This window comes from Aotus nancymaae, unplaced genomic scaffold (assembly GCF_030222135.1).
Source record: "Aotus nancymaae isolate 86718 unplaced genomic scaffold, 86718_ANA_hifiasm-v0.15.2.pri h1tg000022l_1, whole genome shotgun sequence".
Taxonomy (NCBI): Eukaryota; Metazoa; Chordata; class Mammalia; order Primates; family Aotidae; genus Aotus; species Aotus nancymaae.
Window position 1 is genome coordinate 19,288,656 of NW_026988435.1, and position 21,139 is coordinate 19,309,794.

A 21,139-nucleotide genomic window follows, 5' to 3' on the forward strand; every position below is an offset into this window, starting at 1 on the left:
ATCAACAAAGAAAACAATTACATGATCATATCAATTATGCATAAAAAGCATATGACAAGATCTAACACATATTTATGAGGTAGAATACTTAGCAAGTTAGGAATAGAGGGGAACTAACTCAATTTTATAGAGTATCTACAAAACAAAGCAAAACAAAACTATGAGTAACATCACACTTTAATGGCAAAAGATTGGATGTTGGTTCCTCTAAGGCAAAGGTGTCTGGGTTTACCACTATTATTCAACATAGCACTGGAAGTTCTAGCCATTGCAATAAGTAGATTCAAAAAAATATTAAGTGCATAAAGATTGTAATAGAAGAAATAAAAACATTCTTACTTGCAGAAACATAATTGCTTACATAGAAAATTCCAATGAATCTATTTTTTTAACCTAGAAATAATAAATGAATTCAGCAAGTCCCAGGAAACATTTTCAACATAAAAGATGCAATCTCATTTCTATATACTAACAATGAATGTGGAGATACCAAAATTTAGCAATACATTTTATAATTATCACCCAAAATGAATATGTTGTATACACATAACAAAAGATGCACAGTATCTGTATGCTGAAAATCATAAAATGCTTATTGAGGAAATCAAAGAATCAAAGTATATTGAAAGACACACTATATTCATGAATTAGAATATTTAGCATGGTAAAAATATAAGCTCTCCCCAAATTGAAATATATGTTTAATGCAATTTCTGTTGAAACCTCAGATAAATTTTTGTAGATATAAAAAACCTTATGCTAAAATTTATATTGAAATGCACATACAGTAGAAGATTTAAAATAATGGAAGAATAAAGAGGTACTATATAGATATATTAATTAAATGCTATGTGGTACTAGAAAAAGGGATGAACACAAAAGTAAGTGAAAAGTATAGAGATCAAAATATAAACCCAACACAAATAGGTACAAAACATATATTTAACTGATCATTGATAAAGATGCAAAAGCACTTAATAAAGGATAACCTTTCAACAAATGGTTCTGGAGCGATACAAAAACTAAATATAAATGGATTTCAGATGTCAATGTAACACACAGAACTATATAAGTTTAGAAAAAATATTACAGGAGAAAACCCTCAGGACTTAGGGCTCAACAAAGAGTTCTTAGACGTGATGCCTAAAGCAGGATACATTTCTAAAAGGAACTAACGATCAATTACTCCGCATCAGAACTAATCACTTTTTCTCTGGCAATGCTTTTGTGAAACAGATAAAAAGACAATTTACAGACTGTAAGAAAATATCTGTAGAACTATATATAGTTGGCCGGGCGCGGTGGCTCACGCCTATAATCCCAGCACTTTGGGAGGCCGAGGCGGGTGGATCACGAGGTCAAGAGATCAAGACCATCCTGGTCAACAAGGTGAAACCCTGTCTCTACTAAAAATACAAAAATTAGCTGGGCATGGTGGTGCGCACCTGTAGTCTCAGCTACTTGGGAGGCTGAGGCAGGAGAATTGCTTGAACCCAGGAGGCGGAGTTTGCGGTGAGCCGAGATCGTGCCATTGCACTCCAGTCTGGGTAACAACAGTGAAACTCCATCTCAAAAAAAAAAAAACTATATAAAGAATTAACAAAAGTCAACAGCTTAAAAAAAAAAATACAGCTGAAAAATGTCCAAAAAACATGAATATACATTTCGCCAAAGATGATAAGAAGAAATTGTAATCAGCCATCAAGGCAACAAATATTAAAACCACTGAAGTATCACTGTATGCATGTCAAAATGCATAAGAGTTTTTAAAAATAATGACAACACCACATTCTGAAAAAAAAATCAGTTATATTTTAATTGGGAGAATTTAGTAACGTGGTACAGTCACTCCACAAAAAAATGTCAAATATTTTCAAAGCTAAAATGTGCAATTACTTTCTGTCCCAGCAATAGCACTCCTGGGGATTTAAGACAGATAAATGAAGACATATTCACACAAAAACTTATATACAATATTCATAGCAAATTTGTCATAGCCAAACCCTAAAAACATCCCAGATGCTCTTTAACAGGTAATTGGTTAAACAAATGGTGGTACATCCTATATCTATGTAAATGTTTATGTATATTCCATATGTAATATCTACATATAGATAGAGATATATAATGTAGACATATATAATATCAAAATCAATATATAGATATATCTATCAATAGATATAGAGATATATGTCTCTCTATATAAAGAGTTACATAATATAGATATACATTATATAGATACCAATATATATTGATATATCTATCTAACAATAGAGATAGAGGTATATTACTATGGAATACTACTCAGCAACTGAAAGTATAATGAATCATTGATACATGCTACATGGATGAACCTCCTCCAGGAAATTATGCTGAATGAAAAAGTAAGCCAGTTAGAAAGGTCACATGCTGGATAGTTCCCTTTATATAACATTCTTGAAATAACAAAGTTCTAGAAATGTGTGAATGGATAGCAGGAATTGGAAACCAACAGGTGGGGAGATGGTGTAGGTAGTTATAAAAGCACAATACAAGGATTCCTTATGGTGATGAACTGTTTAGCATCTTCATTGTGGTGGCGGATACACAGCCCTATAAATGTGATTATTTTGTATGGAGCCAAATATGCATATAGCCACACACACAGGCAAGTGTGTAGGGATATCTGATTTAGATGGGTGGATTTTATCAATGTCAATATCATTCTAGTGATACTAAACTATGGCATTGCAAAATGTTTCCATTTAAGGAAACTAAAGTATTCATAGTATCTTTGTATTATTTCTTACATCTACATGTAAATCTAAAATTAACTCAATAAAATGTTTAATTTGAAAAATGGACAGCCCCAATTCTGTTTGATAGGACACATCACTAATGTTTGAAGAAAAATATATTGAAGTTGGTAGTGACTGTGACCGGAAAACATTAACAGTGAATGACCCAAAATATTTTATGAGAATCTATTTTAAGTATTTATCTCTCAGTAATCAAAATCAATGACAGAAATTCAAAACTTCCTCCATAAAATTCTTCACATAAAAAAGACTCATTTTATTTACAAACCACTTCCAGTTTTTCATTTCCAAACAGAATAATTTTGTGTTTTTAATACCTCCTCATAAATCTAATTATTTATTATATTTCTATGAGAGTCTCTCTTGTTCTACAAGTTTTTTCCTCTGGTCTAAATCTAAATGCATTATGAAGATTACTGCTTTCTTGATCTTATTTATATTTACATATTAATAATGTAGTTTTGGTTTCCAAATGAGTGTTGATACTGTATATAGATGCCAAAATAACTTATCATTTTAGATGCCAAAATAACTCTAGAGCTGAAAAGAGTAATATGCAAATTTGGGATGAGGGAGTACAACCTTGATTGTTTCTTTGGGAAAATACTACCCAAGCATCTGTCCATTTTATCTAAAATATCAAGTACTTAGTAGAATTTGTCCAATTGGCTATAGCAAATTTTAAATTTGCCTGAAAGAACACAATGGAATTTGAGTGGGTGCAAAGAACACTTTGAATCAAATGCAAATTAGTACAAAAAAACAATAATTTGTTTATGTGTTAAAAGTGTACTTACTACAGAATGGATATGTGCCACTAGTATCCAAAAACACAGTGGTTCTAAGTGGTCTTTCTTCCATCCTTTCTTTTAAAACATCTTTAAATAGCTTGGCTTGATAACCTGAGATTTGAGAAATAAAACATGAGAAATTGGACTTCCATTAAATAACATACAAAAATGTCAAATCACTAAAGTAACTAAAGGATCCGTACATATAACCATCATGATGATCATCATGGATTTTGATAACTTAAAAAGAATTGTTTTCAAATAATGTAGCATTCTAGTTATTTTAATTACAGTAAAAACTCTTAATTTCAGTATTCACAAATAAATCTGCTTCCTGAACAAACTTATCAAAGCTTGGCATACTCCATATGGCTATAGTCCATTTGTAGAAGTTTTACTATTATAAATTTAGAATTTTACTTGTAATTCTTTATAATAAATAGAGCAGAGTAAATTGACTGCATAAAACTTAGAGTATAGCTCCATGAGTATAGCTCCCTAGTTCTCCCATACATATAATACATACAGATATGGTATGCATGTATATATGTTATTTATACTCTATATATGTATTATAGACGTATTTTACATGTACTTATATTGTACATACGATATACATATTTCAGATACATATACTATGTGTACATACAGAATATTTATTATATATAATATATTGATATATTGATAAAAATTATAAAATAAACTTTATATTAATGTATATTTCATATGCTTCATGTATTTCTTTGTTCCCACATTGCTACCTCCAAATTTGAGATTTGAATATGGTAGAAAAATAGTAAATTAAGAATTCAGAGGTTTTACTCAAGTTCTAACTAATGCCTTCATATAATCTATATATTAACTCTGGGTTACAATTTTCTGATTATATGGAAGAAGCCTGGAACCAGAGAAGCAATCCACAACAGGAGGTCTGAAGAAAGCTAATCCCACATGATATCTTATAGACAGAAGAGGTCTAAAAGAAAAATCAAATTGGCAAAGCCTGCACAGTGCATACCCCTCCCAGGATGTTCTCCATGTGTGTTAATCCTGCTTCAGTGCATGATTTAATTTAGCCTATATAATCACTACCCATTCCTGGAACCCCTTTGGCTTTGGAAACATTTCTGGAAAATCCTGCCATGATACTGATCAGATGTTTACATGTTCATGGCATGCTTGGGTCTAGTACTCTCTGAAAATCCCTGAGCAAACAGCCTCTGAAATTTTTTCCAATTCTAATATTATATGTTTATGTGGATTCTTTTTTCTCTGTAATTTCCTAATGGCAGGTTTTAGTCATCAGAAGTAGCAATACTTAACTGCTGTTACCAAGCTTTATCCATTTAGAAGGTGTGAACAATGTATGATTCATGTCTACTTGCTGATAGCAAATGAGAAGCTAACCATGGCTCACACCTCTTCACTTGCTCCTTAGATCTTCCATTAAAAAAATAACAAACAAACCTTAGTGTTACCAAGACTGTGCAAGTTTCATTCTTTAAGTGAAAATATAGTTGGATGATAGATGTTTTTGTATATCAAGAACAAGCATCATTATAAAGCCACCCAATTTGCCTATGGCACTGGACATAAAAAAGAAGTTTGTCAAGTTCCTCTAATTCAATATATTAAAAATGTTTAGTAGGGAATGAAATATTTACTCTGTACTACATCTCTACAGATAATTTTTTCCAGAAAATGGTCATGTATTAACAATAGAGTGCACAGTTTAGCTTCCAGCAGAAAATACTAACAATTATGTTACACATATTAAAAAAGAATGATAGTAACTATAACAGTCTCTCTTACCCAGCCAAGGACATGATTTATCCTTAAAACTGCCACAGTCCACACATAAGCTAGTCTTATAATCTTTGTATGATCGACAAGGAAATGAAATAAAATTGCAGTTTGTTTCCAAAGATGCCATGAACAAGTGAACTGCTCTCTGGTGGTCGCATTTAATGAATTCAATTCCTTATGGGTTAAAAAAAAAAAAAAAGCAAAAGAACATAGATGTATTAAGCCATGTTCATGTACATTTAAAAGCAAAGTAAAGATGAAGTTTTATTAAATACTATGTATCATAGGAATATCGCTGACTATAATACAGTTTTATCTCAAATCACTAAACATAGTACCAATGAAAACTTAAATTTAGCAGATATTTTGCATGATATTTATAATAAATTTTTAAAGTAATAATTAACACAGCAGAAAGGTTTAATTTCAGTGTTTCACAAGCCCTACACAGTGCATCTGTACTTAATAACTAGCGTACATATCTTTTCCTTCTAATCCTTCACTCATAACATTTTCACCTAATGACAAAGATGCCTATGAAACCAGAGGACATTAAAACTTTATTACCATCCTTTTCTTTGCCAACCACTTTTCTAACTTTGCACATCCTCATCCTTTTCACCAAACTTCTTCCACTACAGTGGTCTTTGGTCACGTGTTATTTGACCAGTTGCCATTATGGACCTAAAAGCATTTCTTGCAATGGGTCTGATGTGAGCCAAATTCCACACCATGGGGAAAGTGCTCAGCTGTCTTTATGGACAGAACAACCAAGTATCAAGAGTTTTTAAATTTGTCTTTGTACAGTAATACTGTGATGGTTAAGATTAAATCCTGAGATCAAAAATGTATTATATGATACTTTAGCTACGTGTGCTTCCTCAATGACTTGCGACTTCTCCTAATGTTTAAAATGATGAACTAAAATTATTAAAAATACAATGTAAGAGGTCTTATCCATGACCAAATGGGATGTCTACTGGTAATCTTTATGAACTAAGCACAATAAAATCAAACCACTGTTAACTAATAACTCTCCTGAGTCATGGGAAATGGTGATGAAATCAAAACACTGCCTACAGATTAAGAGGAGAAAAGTAAGCTATTTTCTTTCGTTATTTGAAATATTATGTAATTCATTCAAAAATACTGTCAGTAACTGTCAGTATACCTGAGAAAATTGATTTAGGACAGCCGGGTTGTTTATTTCCTCCATTTGGATAAAAATCTATGTGTCCCAAGGGCTCTCGAATGCCTAAACCTGAGAAGAAAAGCACCCAAGAGTCATAATGTGTATATAATCAGCTGAGCAGCTTGCATAAAACGAAATATCCTATAAAATCCACTGAAAGTTACTCTTTAAATATTAGAACTGAAAATAAAATAAGCACTATTTTTATAAAGATAAATTTTTCTGCTATAAATTCTTCATGAAAAGTATATAAACAGTAAACAGCCACCAGTTTACTATGGGTCAGTCACAGTTTTTTGTACAATGAACGTGTAAGTGAAAAAAGAAATAGAGTAAAATTCCTTGCAGTGGAAAATACCTTTTTATTGGAAGGAAACCATAATAAGCAAGTAAAAACACAGTATGTCAAGTAATAATAAGTGCTATGGAGAACAGTTAAGTAGAACAAGAGGACAGGAAGGGTCTAGTGAGGGTGGTATTTTCATGTTTAAGTTATTTGGTTAAAGGAATTTGCCACTTGAAGAAGTTGGAGTGGAGCAAAAATGTGGAGGATGTGAGGCAGTGAGCCCAGGGATATTTGTGTGAGCATGCTTGGGGTATTCATAGAAGCCAGCATGGCTAAAGCTTAATCTGTAAGACAAAGCTTTGGAGCAAACGAAGCCAAGTCCTACAGGGCCTTTTCCATCAGTGTGATGATTTGCTTTCATTTTGGGTCATAATTCCTAAGACCTGCTGGTGCTGGATTCACTAACTGGAAAAAATCTAAAAACTAAGCTGCCTCAGCCGGAGCAGTTTAAGTCAGAGTGACATGAAACACATAGCTTTGATTCAAGGGCCTACGTAACCCTGTAGATCCTTAGAGCACTGGTGAATGTACGGATTCTGAGCCTATTACCAGCACATAACTCAGAGAAGCCTTAACAATGAAAAGGACTAGCAAGCCCAGAATACTCAGGACTGTGATTTGATATAAAATTGTATCACCAAATAAGATTACAATGCTTTACTCTGGGGCACAAAATATTTCCTACAACATAGTGAACTCACGAAAGAGATCAGTAGTAGATTTAGCATAAAACAAAGATAAACACATGGGTCTGACAAAAAGGGTTTAGATGCCACAACTTGACTTAGTTCTAGGATGTTAACAGAACCTCTAGTGAGCTGTTAGAAGGACATGAGAACACTGGGCATGTACACTGAGTTGGGGAGAGGGGAGAGGAGCACTGCTTAATGCCTAATGAAAGACAAAGGACAACCTAGATGACCTCATGACAAGTCCCCTTCTAGAATCCAGGGAAGCATATGTATGACTTGATTGGGACAATGGTGAGGATATGCTAGACAGTCTGTCTTAACATCCCATCATCCTCTTAGCTTGTGGAATTTAAGCAAGGAAAGGCATGCTTCCCAAATAACCAAAAAGTTATTAAAACAAGATAAAAAATTAACAGTGTTAGAGATCTGTGAAATGTCCTCATGTATGAACTTGACATGGAGTTCCAAGACTAGTGGTTTCCAGTTTGGAACCATCATTTTCTCCAACCTGCCACTGAAGGAGACGCAAACCAATAGAACTGCTTAGGAATCCGGGGGGAGCAAAAGACATTTGTCATTAACTTACAAGCAGCCCTTGATTCAGTTGTACCACATCTTTGGTAATAAACGGTCCTGTCAAGCTTTTTAATTTTAGGAATGTGGCTTCTTATTTGGGTTTTCATTTATATTTTTTTCTTACTGACTTTAAGAACTTCTTATATGTTTATTGCCTATTTGGAATGTCTCTTTCATAATGTCCTGACTTTTTCTTAACTAGGTTATATTCATCTTTATTATTGGCTGATAGTGGGTTTTTATCTCTTTTCCTGCTTTTTTTTTTTTTTAATGGCTTGCTGTTCACATTCTTAAAGTCTTTATGACGTTCTCAATATGATCTGACATTTTAATCTTGTCATTTGGGTTAGAGGTTTTTGTGTATTTTAGGAAAATATTATTCATTATTCCAGTGTTATAAAGGTTTCAAAAATAATACCTCATAAACCATTTATTTTCCTTTCACATTTATGCACACCACAAGGAAAGTATTTTTGTGTTTCACATGAGTTTAAGGTTTTTTTCAACCTCAGAATCCAGTTGACCGAAACAGAACCCCTTAGTTATTCAATTATTCAATTCAAAATATTTTGTATTTCCATTATTATTTATTATAGTATTCATTAGTTATTTTAAAATGTTTTTTTCACTTTCAAAACTATATTGATTTTAGTTATATATTTGTTATTTATTTGTATTAAGTAAACTAAAGACAGAGAAGATTATGATTTCTATACTTTGAAATATTTGAGAACAGATTTAAGGTTCAGTATATGCTGAATTTTGGGTAAAATAGCCCTGTGTGTTTCAGAAGACTGTAAATTCTTCAGTTCTCAGGTGTAATGTTCTATTAATATTATATCAATTGTTTTAATTAAAATTATTCACTATGATTGTGCAGTTGCCTTTTAGCAATGTGTTACTGTCAATATTGCATTACATATTTTGAAGCATTCCAGGTACATACAAACTGGAATTGTTATATCTTCCTTGTGAATTCGAAGTTTTATTACTTTGAAGTCTGTCCACATTTTTAGTAGTTTATGTGACAAAATTAATTTTGTCTAATATAGATTGACCACCATTTGGAGGATAATATTTGCATATATTTTTTATCACCATTCTACTTTCAAATATTCAGCTTCCTTGCTTTTATATATGCCTTTACTAAATAAGAGTGGGATTTTAACTTTTTAATAAAGTGAGACAACCACAATATTTTAATTCAAGCACAAGGCTATTTATCTTAACTGTATGGTTGTGTTTAATTTTACCATCTTATTATCTACCTTCTATTTGTTTCACCCGTTGTATGTATTCTTTCTCTCTTTCCTTGCCTTCTTTTAGGCTTCATAAAAAGTAGATTCAATTTCTGTCCTTGATTAGCTTGAAAGTACTCTTTCATTATTTTCTTACTAGATACCCTAGAGATGCAACATGAATACTGAACTTATGAACATCAAATATTGAAGGTCATTTTTACCTTCTTCTATACAATGAAACAGAGAAAGCTTGAAATTCAATTACCACCTGAAATCATATGCTCTTTTTAACTTATTTTAATTATCTATATATTTAAAGTCCCAGAAAACATTATTAACAGTTTTTATGCTATCAGCATAAGTTTAGACTTAACTAGTTCATTGTTCTTCCCTCCAAAATAGGCACGATCTAAGAATAATTTTCTTTCTGCCTGAAGAATACCTTTCTGCTCATGACTGTCTGAAGAATAACCTTTCTGCTCATAACAGTTTCTCTCCAGTTTAAATTTGTCTGAAACAAAATACATGTATTGTTGAAACAGATTGGGATACTATCTTAGCAGTTGTTTCTATTCACCATATGGCAGCAATCATTCTCTTGTTTCCTAGATTCCATTGTTTCTGTTGAGAACTCTGTTATAACTATGGTCAAATTTATTCATCTTATTTAAATAAATGTGTATGCTTTGATGATGGCTTTTTCTGTAATTCATTATTATTCATCTCAATGGAGATTAATCTTTATTATTTTTCTGATTGAATGGAATTAATTGGGCATTTTGAATTTGTAGAGTGATTCTATTAGTTTGGGAAAATTATGAGATAATATCTCTTTAAATATTGCTTCTGTTTCATTTTTCTGCCCTTTTATTCTGGAATTCTAATACAACATAATTTACCTTCTCATTGCATATCCTATACATCTCTTAACTGTCAATCTATATTGTCCATTCTTTGGTACCTATTTGCTTCAGCCTAGAAATTTACTTTTCATCTACTTTTTAGTTCACTCACTCACTCTCTCTTTATCTATTTCTAATTTTCTGTTAAATCGATTCAATGGATGTCAATTATTTTACTTTTTAGGGTAAGAATTTTCATTTTTCAAATATAATTAATAATGTTTATACTTATTTTCTGTTAAAATTTTTAGTCTTATCGTCTACCTTTAAAAAAATATTAATACAAAAACCACAATTACTTTTGCACCAACCTACTAATAAGCACATTTTCTTTATAGCCAGTGTATAATAATTTCAGTATTTGGAGGCCTATAGTTCTTGTTTATTGACTGTTGTTTCTGCTGGTTCTCATTCAGGCTGTGTTGCTCCAAGTCTGCCTGGTTATCTTGGATGCTAAACATTTATTTAAAAATGTTTTCATAAAGATAATTTGAGACTGAATTATGTGAATTTCCTACAAAGAAGGCTACTGTTTGCTTCTGTCAGATAACTAGGAGCTCTAACAATTCAGAATCTACTTAAACAAAAACTCAGTAAATGTGCTTTTGAAGGGGCAACTCAGATGACTAGAAGCTTGCTACAGACCATAAGGAGGCTGGTTTGTTCAGCTTTACCCAAGCTCCTATAATGTCCTTTGGGGTTCCAAACAAGAATAACAGATGAGATGTTTTGCAAACCCAATATGAGGATTTCAAAAGCATCTATCTTTTTGGTATTGGACTGATCATTTTCCCCAACATCTCAGCAAGAATGTTTGCCCAAATTACCTAATCCACAAATCTGTAAGGTCACATGACTTTTTGAACACCAACAACTGAATAAAAATAAGGATTATTGACAAGTAGAAAATGGGATCATTGTCTAGCATTCAAGGAAAAGGCAGTCTACCAGGTATGTGCTGAGTCCACATATCTCGTTCAAAAATTTCTCAGGACAGGTACATATGCAGCATCAAAAATCTGTTTCTTATTTGTGATAGTCATAAAAAGATCAATCAAAAGATCAGTCAAAGGGTCCAACTATGTGGCCTCCAGTGGCAGGTTAGTTCTGATAGGTGGCGTCATCAAAAGATGCTAAGAATATAAGACAATCCAAGACAGTTCATTAGGATAAGTAAAAATTGAAAACAAAAATAATAAAAAGTATGAAGAGCTAAGTCAAAAATCCATAGGCAGAATTGAAGTTAGAGTTTCAGAAAGAATTCAGACAAGAGACTATGGATGATTAATTGGCCAATAGGTATGTTGTGTGTGGATGTGCCAAGTTGATGTAAAGAGTTAGAGATAATAAAGACATGAAATGTTTGGATATCACACTAAAACTATGACTCCCAAGGCTTTGACTGCTTATAGAAGTAGGTGAACCTAAATTTCAAATAAGGAGCAAAATTGTTACCATTGGAGTCTCAATCTATTGACATGCAGTCATGGGGGTTGAAAAATTGTGTCTATGGCATTTACGTATCTCACCAAAACAACAACAACAATAACAATAACAATACTAATAATACTAGTATGGTAGTATAGATCACCACAAGATAAATTCAGGGTAATATGGGGGCAATGATATTACCTGGATGAAGAGAAATAAAGCCTCCAGAAATAGGGAATTAGGGGTGGTCTTAGTGTCACTGCCCTTGTCTCTATCTTAGCACCAAACCCTCTGCTGATTCAGTTTATAAGAATAATATGTTAGTTAAATGCATCATCTGGAATCAAAACATATGATTTCAAATTATGACTCTACCACCTACTGACCTTATGACCTTTATTCTGGTTTCCCCAACTGTAAAGGGAATGATAGTTCTTATCTATGTAATGGAAATTTAGTAGAATTCACTAATTAATTCATACAAGCACTCAAAACACTGCCTAAATATATAGGAAGTGCTTGATAAATATTAGTATTAACAAATTCAAATCAGGAAGATCATGAGGACAATCTGTTTTTTAAAACTGTTCAACGCACTCTGGCCAAAAGTCGAATACCCTGTTAGAGATTTTCAGCTAACATAATTTAAAAAAAAAATAGAAAAAGTATTTCCTTACATTTAGGGAATACTATTCTCTATTTGTGACTGAAATGCTGTGTTCAGTTCTAGTTGACATATATTGCAGCAAGAAAATAAGTGGGGAGAATGGTAATCTAAATACATCAGGAACATTAAACATAGGGGGAAATGTGATCAAATCAATAAAACTGTCAACAGCATGAAAAGAATGCACTCTTAGTTATCTATTTCAGTCTTTTAGAATGACATGATACATCTTGAAACCTGAAGGAAGCAAGCTGAAGTCAAAGAGTGCCATTTGACAGTGCAGGAAATCACTAACTCTAAGAACCATTGCTTGGGAAATAGTATCATTCTATAATTAGGGTTAAAATCGTTTTATCCATGATGTTTTTTTCTTCTTATGCTCTCCTCTTGCCCAGGGTCTACATTTCCCTCTTCATTTTCAAATAATTAGGTGATAAATCCTGATTTGTTACCATTGGAGTCAGAATGGATGACATCCACAAACTTTGCATCAGTGTAATCTAATCTGCTATATGGTGGTTTTCTGGAGAACCTTGGCCCAGCAGGGTCAAGACCTAAAAAGCAAGACAGAAATCATCAGTCTAATCAAGTTTACAGAGCTCATTATATTGAATAGTTCCATTATTATTACATTGTATACATAAAAAGCATTTATATTTTTAGTTTAAACCTATCCAAAAACATATTTAAAAACAAATGAAAGTGGATGAATAGCAGGTATCTTCATTATTTGAATAATAACAGTAACCTTCAGAGCTTTTCAAATTAAGCCACAACAAAATACTGTAGGAATTTTTGGAGAATTGTAATGTAAGAACGAATTAGGAGTAATACAGTAGTTTATATTGAATAATAACTACTACTTCTCCTGAAGGAAAAAAATAATGAATACCATCTGATCCTCTCTTGAACTCTGTACCTTGCTAGTTCACTCTGGATTTATCTGTAGATAGACCTGTAAAGCTTTTTTAGATGCCAAGTATGATTTGGGATACGGGATAAATCATATTTGATTCATTTTTCATAAGACTTTCTCACACAATCTTAAGAAAAGAAAAATATATTTTAAATTCCATGGAGTATGAATACTATTTCTACGGTATTTTAAATTCTAAATAAAAATTCTAGACTCATGACTTTCTGGGGAGTGTCAAAAAGAGGAGAGAGAAGATAAGATTCAGCTTCTTAAGAACATCTATACAATGAAGAAACAATCATCTTAAAAAGATATTTGAAGGTGAAATATAATGTCTCTCATCTCAAACACTTCTATTATCTCCATTTTATTTAACCCACTTGACTGAAAGAGACAGAAACGTCTTTCTTCCTATAAATTATTCTGATGTAGAACCTCCACATTTGGTGGCCTTTTAGTCCCTGATGGTTGCCTGGTATTTGGATCCATTTAAACTAGACTAGTAAGTGCAAATACAATTTAAAGTATAAATTGAACAAGTGTGGTTCTTGAAAGAGAATAGGCCTTAAGTACTAGGGAACTTTGTATAAATAAATCCTGGCTAAACTGTTACTTCTTGACCCTCCTACATTCATTCAGTTAATTTGTTTTCACACGTTTGATAATATTAAAACTGATCAGAGTAAGGGTACGCTTAAGGTTTGTAAAGTTAACTATCTATATGTTTCTCACCTCTCTCCCCCTTTTTTGAAATTTAGCTAAAGACACTATTACCTTATATCAACACTTAACATTTTTATAAATATTCTATGGACATAGATAAAAATAATTGTTTCCTCCCCAACCCCCCTCAATAAAAAGGTAAATTGGTTGAAAGGAATATTATCCTCCTATTCCTAAAATCACTACCACTCATACAGGAAAGAATGAAAATCCATGTCATCCTTATTAACTGACTAAGCTTTCTGGTTGCAGTAACTTTGTTATGGAAATTTGAATGGGGACCCAGAGCCCCTTAAATTGGATACAACTCCTAATTCTTTTGTAGTATTCAAGTAAAAATTTTTAGAGAGCTGAAATGCATCAAAGTTTGTGATAATTAAGTACACAGTTATATTCTTAGTTAATACATAAAGTATTTTTATTTGATGGGTCATATTTACTTTTGTATTCTTATGATAATATGTCCTTAAAATTTAGCTGGGACTGCAGAAACATACATTTTTCTCCCATTTCCTTTTCGGTAACTTAAAGCTCTGCTGAGAACTTAACAAGACTTTAGAGTCTAACTAAAATAAAACCAATATTTGAATATAACATAATAAAAAATAAATGTTTGTACATAATTTCTACTGCTTAATTATTGTACCCATTAAATTTTAAGCAAAGTGCCCGGGTGCAGTGGTTCACACCGGTAATCCAAGTACTTTGGGAGGCTGAGGCGGGAAGATTACTTGACGTCAGAAGTTTGGGACCAGTCTGAGCAACATGGTGAAACCCTCTCTCTACTAAAAACACAAAAATTAGCGAAGCATGGTAGCATGTGCCTGTAATCCCAGTTATTTGAGAGGCTGAGGCAGGAGAATCGCTTGAGCCCAGTAGGTGGAGGTTGCAGTGAGCTGAGATCGCACCACTGAAACTTCAGCCTGGACAACAGAGTGAGACTCCATCTCAAAAAAGAAAAAAAAAAAAAATAGCAAAGTAACTTCTGATGCTTAAACATATGCTAAAACAGTAATTTTATAAAAATAATTTTACCTGTTATTCTTCCAAGTTGACCATGAAATATTTTTCCAACAAATCCACTGATATGAGCCCCTAAGCTCACACCTATGAAATGAAAATTGTCAAGAGATGCACCATGCTTCTGCAATTAAAGAGGCAGTGTTAACAAACAGTACTTATTTCAAGTAATCACAAATCATGCCTCCCACATATAGCAACATTTTAAAATTCATTATTTTTTTCTGGCTTAATTCATTTTGCAGTTATAGGGAAAGAGACTTTATAATTTCAAAACAACTATATATTTGTTCAACTTTTGCCATAAAATATTTGATTTTTCTTTATTCATTTTTAATATCATTTTCTTATTTTAAAATTGTATCACCTCATGCAGGACAGTATATACAAAATACAATTAATTAGCAAAGTGTTTTATAATAATAAACATTATTAGGTGCTTACTTTCTGCTAGCTACCTCAATATGTGTCTTACAATGTTTATATTTAATACTCTGAATTTCGTTATGAGTTATTCATTTTTATCCTATTGTACCTATTAAATGCGAAATAAAAAACATTGGATCAATTCTCATTTTATTAAGGAAATACTGTCAGAAATAACGACTTGCCCAAAGCCACATTGATTCATAAGAGGAAAAGATGGAATCCAAGCTGCTGTAGTTTGAAAGTTTGGATCTCCCTAAAATGCATAATCCTCAAGGTGGGCAACAAAGTGAGACCCTGTCCCCCCAAAAAATTACTTTTCTTTACTTTTACTAATTCACACTTGATTATCTACAAATGTTTTGGCCATATATTTTAAAAGATAACTAAAGAATGTAATAATTTGAACGTTTGTATTCCCTGCCCACATAGAATCACTATTTTATTCTGAAGTTGGTATAGGTAGAGTTAAAATAAATCTCAGAAGTTTGTGAAATATAGCATAATATTTACTAAATTTTAATATAATTTTTAAAAAATAAGATAGCGTATGTCTAGGTATAGAATTATTCATTGAACCTGACAAAGAAAAGATGGCTACATACATTAGTATATAAAATCAGTAATTGTTAATGCTTATGGAGAAAAGTATTTAGCTTATTATAACCTTGTGGTATTAAATGTAACACACTGTATATTATATAGCATGTATAATACATTAAATTCCCAGACTTACCAAAAGATTTTTAATGTGCCCACTCAAACTTGCAGCAACTTTTCTGGTGTTTTTAACTGCTCTACTATAAATAAAAGTTGTAGCACCCCGGTTCCAGTCTACTACAATTACATTCATATCTTCTTCATTCAGCAAAATCCTTAGGAAGTTCTGAAGCCATGATGGGATGGAGCCCACTGGTCTATATCCATGAATAAGCCAGACTGTTTTCTTTTGTGTGTCGAAATTAATGTTAAGTGAGTTATTGTGTTCAAACAGTGGCTCAGCACAATTTAGGTTGTTCCGTGAATACATCATCAGAATTGTCTCTATTCTCGGAATAAATAAATCTCTGAAGGAATCCTTTACACTTAGCTGAGAGAATTCAAGGCATGGTCTTTTATTCTCTGAAATAAGAAAATGTCAGTCAAGCTGAATACTGGGATAGTATTTATTGCAAACAACAGAATTGAAAGTGGAGGGTAGAAAGGATTTCATTAGTCCTTCAACATAATTTACTGAGCAACTACAATAAAGTAATGCATTAATTATGTAAAAAGACTTTCCAAACCAAAGATAACAATTACAGTGGAAAATATAAATGTGATTTGTTCAAAAATTAAGAAGACTTTTTTATCTGTACAAAATATAATAGCAATGGGTGTGAGTGAAAGCAATAATACTGTTAATAAAGAAAGTGCAATGGGTACTAATCAAAGTAGATAAGTTGATTAAAAACTTTAACAAAAGTTTTACAAAATAGTCCCCATATAATAAGCATTAGAAAAAAAATATTTAACCTGACTAGTCATCAATACAAATCAAAACAATCAAGTAATATTTTCCCTATAACATTTAAAATACTTTTAAAAATTAATAATAAATATTTATATAACATGAATGTTGAGATCGTAAGTTGATACAACATTCTTTTGAAATTTTGCATGTGTATGTGTTTACACTACATATAAACTTAACAAATCTTTTTCTTAATTTTCTTTCTAGGACTTATAAACCATTTGTTTTAAATGTAAAGACATTAATCTCTGGGTTATGTATAATGGGACAAAAAGGTAAAACATCTTAAATCTCATTCTTATAGTATTTTCATCCATGTGTGCATTCTGTCACTATTAACTATCTATTTATACATTGTTCTACATGACTATCTATCTGCACAAGAATGAACTACGGCAGAAAATAAAATAACTAAACCAGATTAATAGCAATAGTAATTCCTAGACAATGATATGATGGCTGCCTTTTATTTTCTTTTTCAGAGATTTTTGTGATTCTAATTTTTTCACAATAAGCAAATAATCCCCACAGTGTTCCCCTATCCCAGGTGATAGTGATGTTCATACTGCTTCTAGCACTTTAATTTCATAAGAATACTTAGGAAATAATTTTTCAATCCATACCAAAAATTAACATAAAGTACACTTTATGCCAGTAATTCCACTTTAAAGAATCTATTCCAAGAAAAACATAGCAAAAAAAGAGTTAACAAGTATTGTTTTAATACTGAGATCATGTCTATTTCTTACAATAATCCTAGTTTTCAAGTATATACACAATATTGTCACAATTGTTTAGATAAAGAAAAAGAAGGAAGGCAATGAAGGAAAAGCAAGACTTGCATTCCATTCCTACATTAACAGCTGAAAGATACTTGGAAAAGTTATTTCATTTGTTGTAAATATCAGAGAGTGAGGAAGTGTAGAAGAGAAATATACTGAAACACAATACAATATGAATGCATGCTACCCTGTGCAAATCGTGTGGGAAATCTATACATGCACCTTCCTACCACCTGGAATTCTGACAAGAATTTAATACATATCAATACTAATCAATATATCCAAAGTGCTGGTCTACTCCAGGTAAGATCAATTTTACCTGGCCCTAGAATGAGTAATGAGGAATAAACCAGTAGGATCCTGGTGATAAATATAAGAGAAAGAAATCATCACCCAATATAATCAGCAAAGATATCTATTAACAGATATAAAAATCTTTCTTATTAGATTGCAAGAAAAATTGTATCTCAAAAACCTGAGCAGGGGATCATTAAGAGAAAATATTCTTAATATATTTTCTATATCGCCATAGAATGGCTTAATATATTCTACATCACTGTAAAATGACTATAGTTAACAATAATATATAGTTTCAAATGGCTAGAAGGAGGATATTGAGTGTTCCCAGCACAAAGAAATGATAACTGTTTGAGATATCAATATGCTAATTACACTGATCTGATCACTATGTATTATATCTATCAACACATTACTGTGTATAGAAATAATATGCACAATTATGTCAATTAATTTTTAATGAAAAACAAGATATTCAGTCAGTAACTCATTTATGCCAATGGTTGAAAAGCTGTTGAAAATGAATCTGACTACACAAGCAAAATAAAGTATGTATCTAACAAATCTTTAAACCAGGAATTCCCAAATATGATTTTTAAAATAGATATAAAAAAATGACTGGGAATGTACGAATTTTCAGAATGTAGTTTCCTGGGGCCATCCCCAGAGATTCTGATTTTGTAGATATATCTGCATTTTTAATGGGGTAACCTTGGGGATTCTGATACGTTAGTTCATGAACCACACATGGAGAAGTCTTATATCTGGAAATTATCTAAAAGAATTAAAGGGAAAATTAACATGAAAGAAAACATAGTGGGTTATTCTAATCTAATTTTTGTTGCTTTATATGCGACCAAATCCACATTTATGTTACCTTCTTTGAGCTTTGCAATGGAGCGAGATAGTATTACAGATATTAACTGCATTTAGAAAAGAGGAAATGAGGTTCATAGAGGATAAGTGATTTGGCACAAGATAACGTGCCACCAGGACATGAATTTGGATCTTTTAATTTCAAATTTCATGTTCTTTCACCTGACCCTTGTTTAAAGAGATTTTGGTACAATAAATTGAAATCCTTTGAGGGCATCTGATTTTAGTAAGTCAAGGGAAATTAATCGTGGATCATGTCAGAAAAATACTAATACAATTTAGAGAAAAATAGTTATTTTATTGAGGCAGTCATCTCAGAATCCCATGTGTTCTAGAAAGATTACAGCCCTACAAACAGGCTTCTAAGGCTCTATAACTTCCTACCCCCTTATTACTCCAAAGTGGTCTGTGTACCTATAGGCATCACCTGAGAGCTTAGTAGAATTGCTAATCTTGGGCTTCACCTCTACCCTATGGATAAAAATTCACATTTTAACATGATTCCTAGATGTCCTATATCACATACTACAAAATAACTTTACAAAAATAACTCCATTTTACAAAAATAAGTCCATTTTATTCTGTATTTCACTTTCCTCAACTGTGAAATCAGAAACCTATCTTTAACATCTCTTCCAAGGCACACAGGAGTGGGAAACTATATCCTGTGGCCCAGTCTGGTGACAAGATAAGAATGTTTTTTACATGTTTAAATGGTTGGGAAAAATCAAAATTATAATATTTGGTGATGTGAAAGTTATAACAAATTCAAATGTTAGTGTCCATAAGTAAAGTTGTATTAGTACACACGCACACTCACTTGTTTATGTATTCTCTACTGCTGCTTTCTTGCTTTGGTGACAAAGCTTAGTAGATGCAAAAAAGACTGTATAGTCCACAAAATCTAAAATATTTACTATCTGGTAGTTTACAAAATTATTTCCTGGCTGCCTCAGTGGCTCACGTCTGTAATCCCAACACTTTGAGAGGTTGAGACGGGTGGATCACTTGAACCCAAGACTTGAAGACCAGCCTGGGTAACATGGTGAAATGCTGTCTCTCCAAAAATTACAAAATTAGCTGGGCATAGTGGTGTGTGCCTGTAGTCCCAGCTACCCTGGAAGCTGAAGCCAGAGGATTGTTTGAATATAGGAGGTCGAGACTGCAGTGAGCCGAGATCTCCCCACTATACTCCAGTCTGGGTGACAGAATGAGACCCTGTCTAAATTAAAAAAAAAATTCATGACCCTTGCAATATAGTAATAGCAACAACAAAAATTTCAGTTTAAATAGTTACTGTAAGTTGGCAACTGTACTAAGAATAAATATGCATATATGCATATAATTTGAATATATAGATACATAGATGTACTGCATATTTGTATAAAGTTTTTTGAGCTATCGCTCCTCTCCCATTTTATTCTACTTACAATTTTTAAAAAAACCTGACTAATCTACTTTCTGTAATCAAAGGCAGATGTAATCAATGATTTTCATGTTGACAAGTATGAAACACACCACTCCTGGAGGTATATATCAGAATCGCTAGCGGAGAATAAAGGAGCATGTATAATAAATAAAACACACTTATATGAAATAAACTACTGAAATCCAACAAAAATTTTTAATCAAGTAGAGATTCAAAGAAAATGAAAGAAAGCATAAAGAGTCTACATGGGGTTAAAAATGATTTTGAGGATCAGTACAATTTTTAAATCATTTATTTTCTACTTCTACTGTTAATATCTAAAAGTTATACTATTTTATTTTAATCATCATATACAAGAATTAAACTCTCTATGCAGAGAGAAACATACAAAGCAACTATGCTTCAATTTTTCCAACTGAAAATTTAGGCAACTGACTAAGTAAATACTAACCAAAACAATAATATCAGAAAGTCTGCCAAATACGTTTTCAATATAAATGATGATATTTAAATGATTATAACTGTATTAAAAATTATAATTAGGGGCCTAGACTTCAAATTTCTCTGACTTTCAACTTAAGTTGCCACTGTTAGACATTATAATAACATAAAATCCCTATCAAGAAACTTCAGAGTCATAATATAAATTATAAACTGCATATCAGTATCGAGATTCTATACTTAAATATAAAATTCAAACATTTCCAGAATTTAC

General features: G+C 32.0%; 1 protein-coding gene across 4 annotated transcripts in view; it reads right to left on the minus strand.

Annotated features, from left to right (window-relative positions):
• Positions 1-16,575, minus strand: part of LIPI (lipase I) — a 47,842-nt gene extending 31,267 nt beyond the window's left edge. For 2 of the 4 annotated variants that reach the window (XM_012444739.2, XM_012444734.2), the window contains exons 1-6: positions 16,264-16,575; positions 15,117-15,225; positions 12,895-12,996; positions 6,567-6,656; positions 5,402-5,569; positions 3,596-3,700 (exon numbers count right to left, since the gene is read on the minus strand). In XM_012444739.2, the coding sequence (XP_012300162.2) occupies positions 3,596-3,700; positions 5,402-5,569; positions 6,567-6,656; positions 12,895-12,996; positions 15,117-15,225; positions 16,264-16,560 (871 nt within the window). In that variant the 5' untranslated portion in view covers positions 16,561-16,575. The remainder of the gene's footprint in view (positions 1-3,595; positions 3,701-5,401; positions 5,570-6,566; positions 6,657-12,894; positions 12,997-15,116; positions 15,226-16,263) is intronic. The other 2 variants (XM_012444737.2, XM_012444735.2) reach the window with 2 other exon arrangements.
• Positions 16,576-21,139: the final 4,564 nt, after the last annotated feature.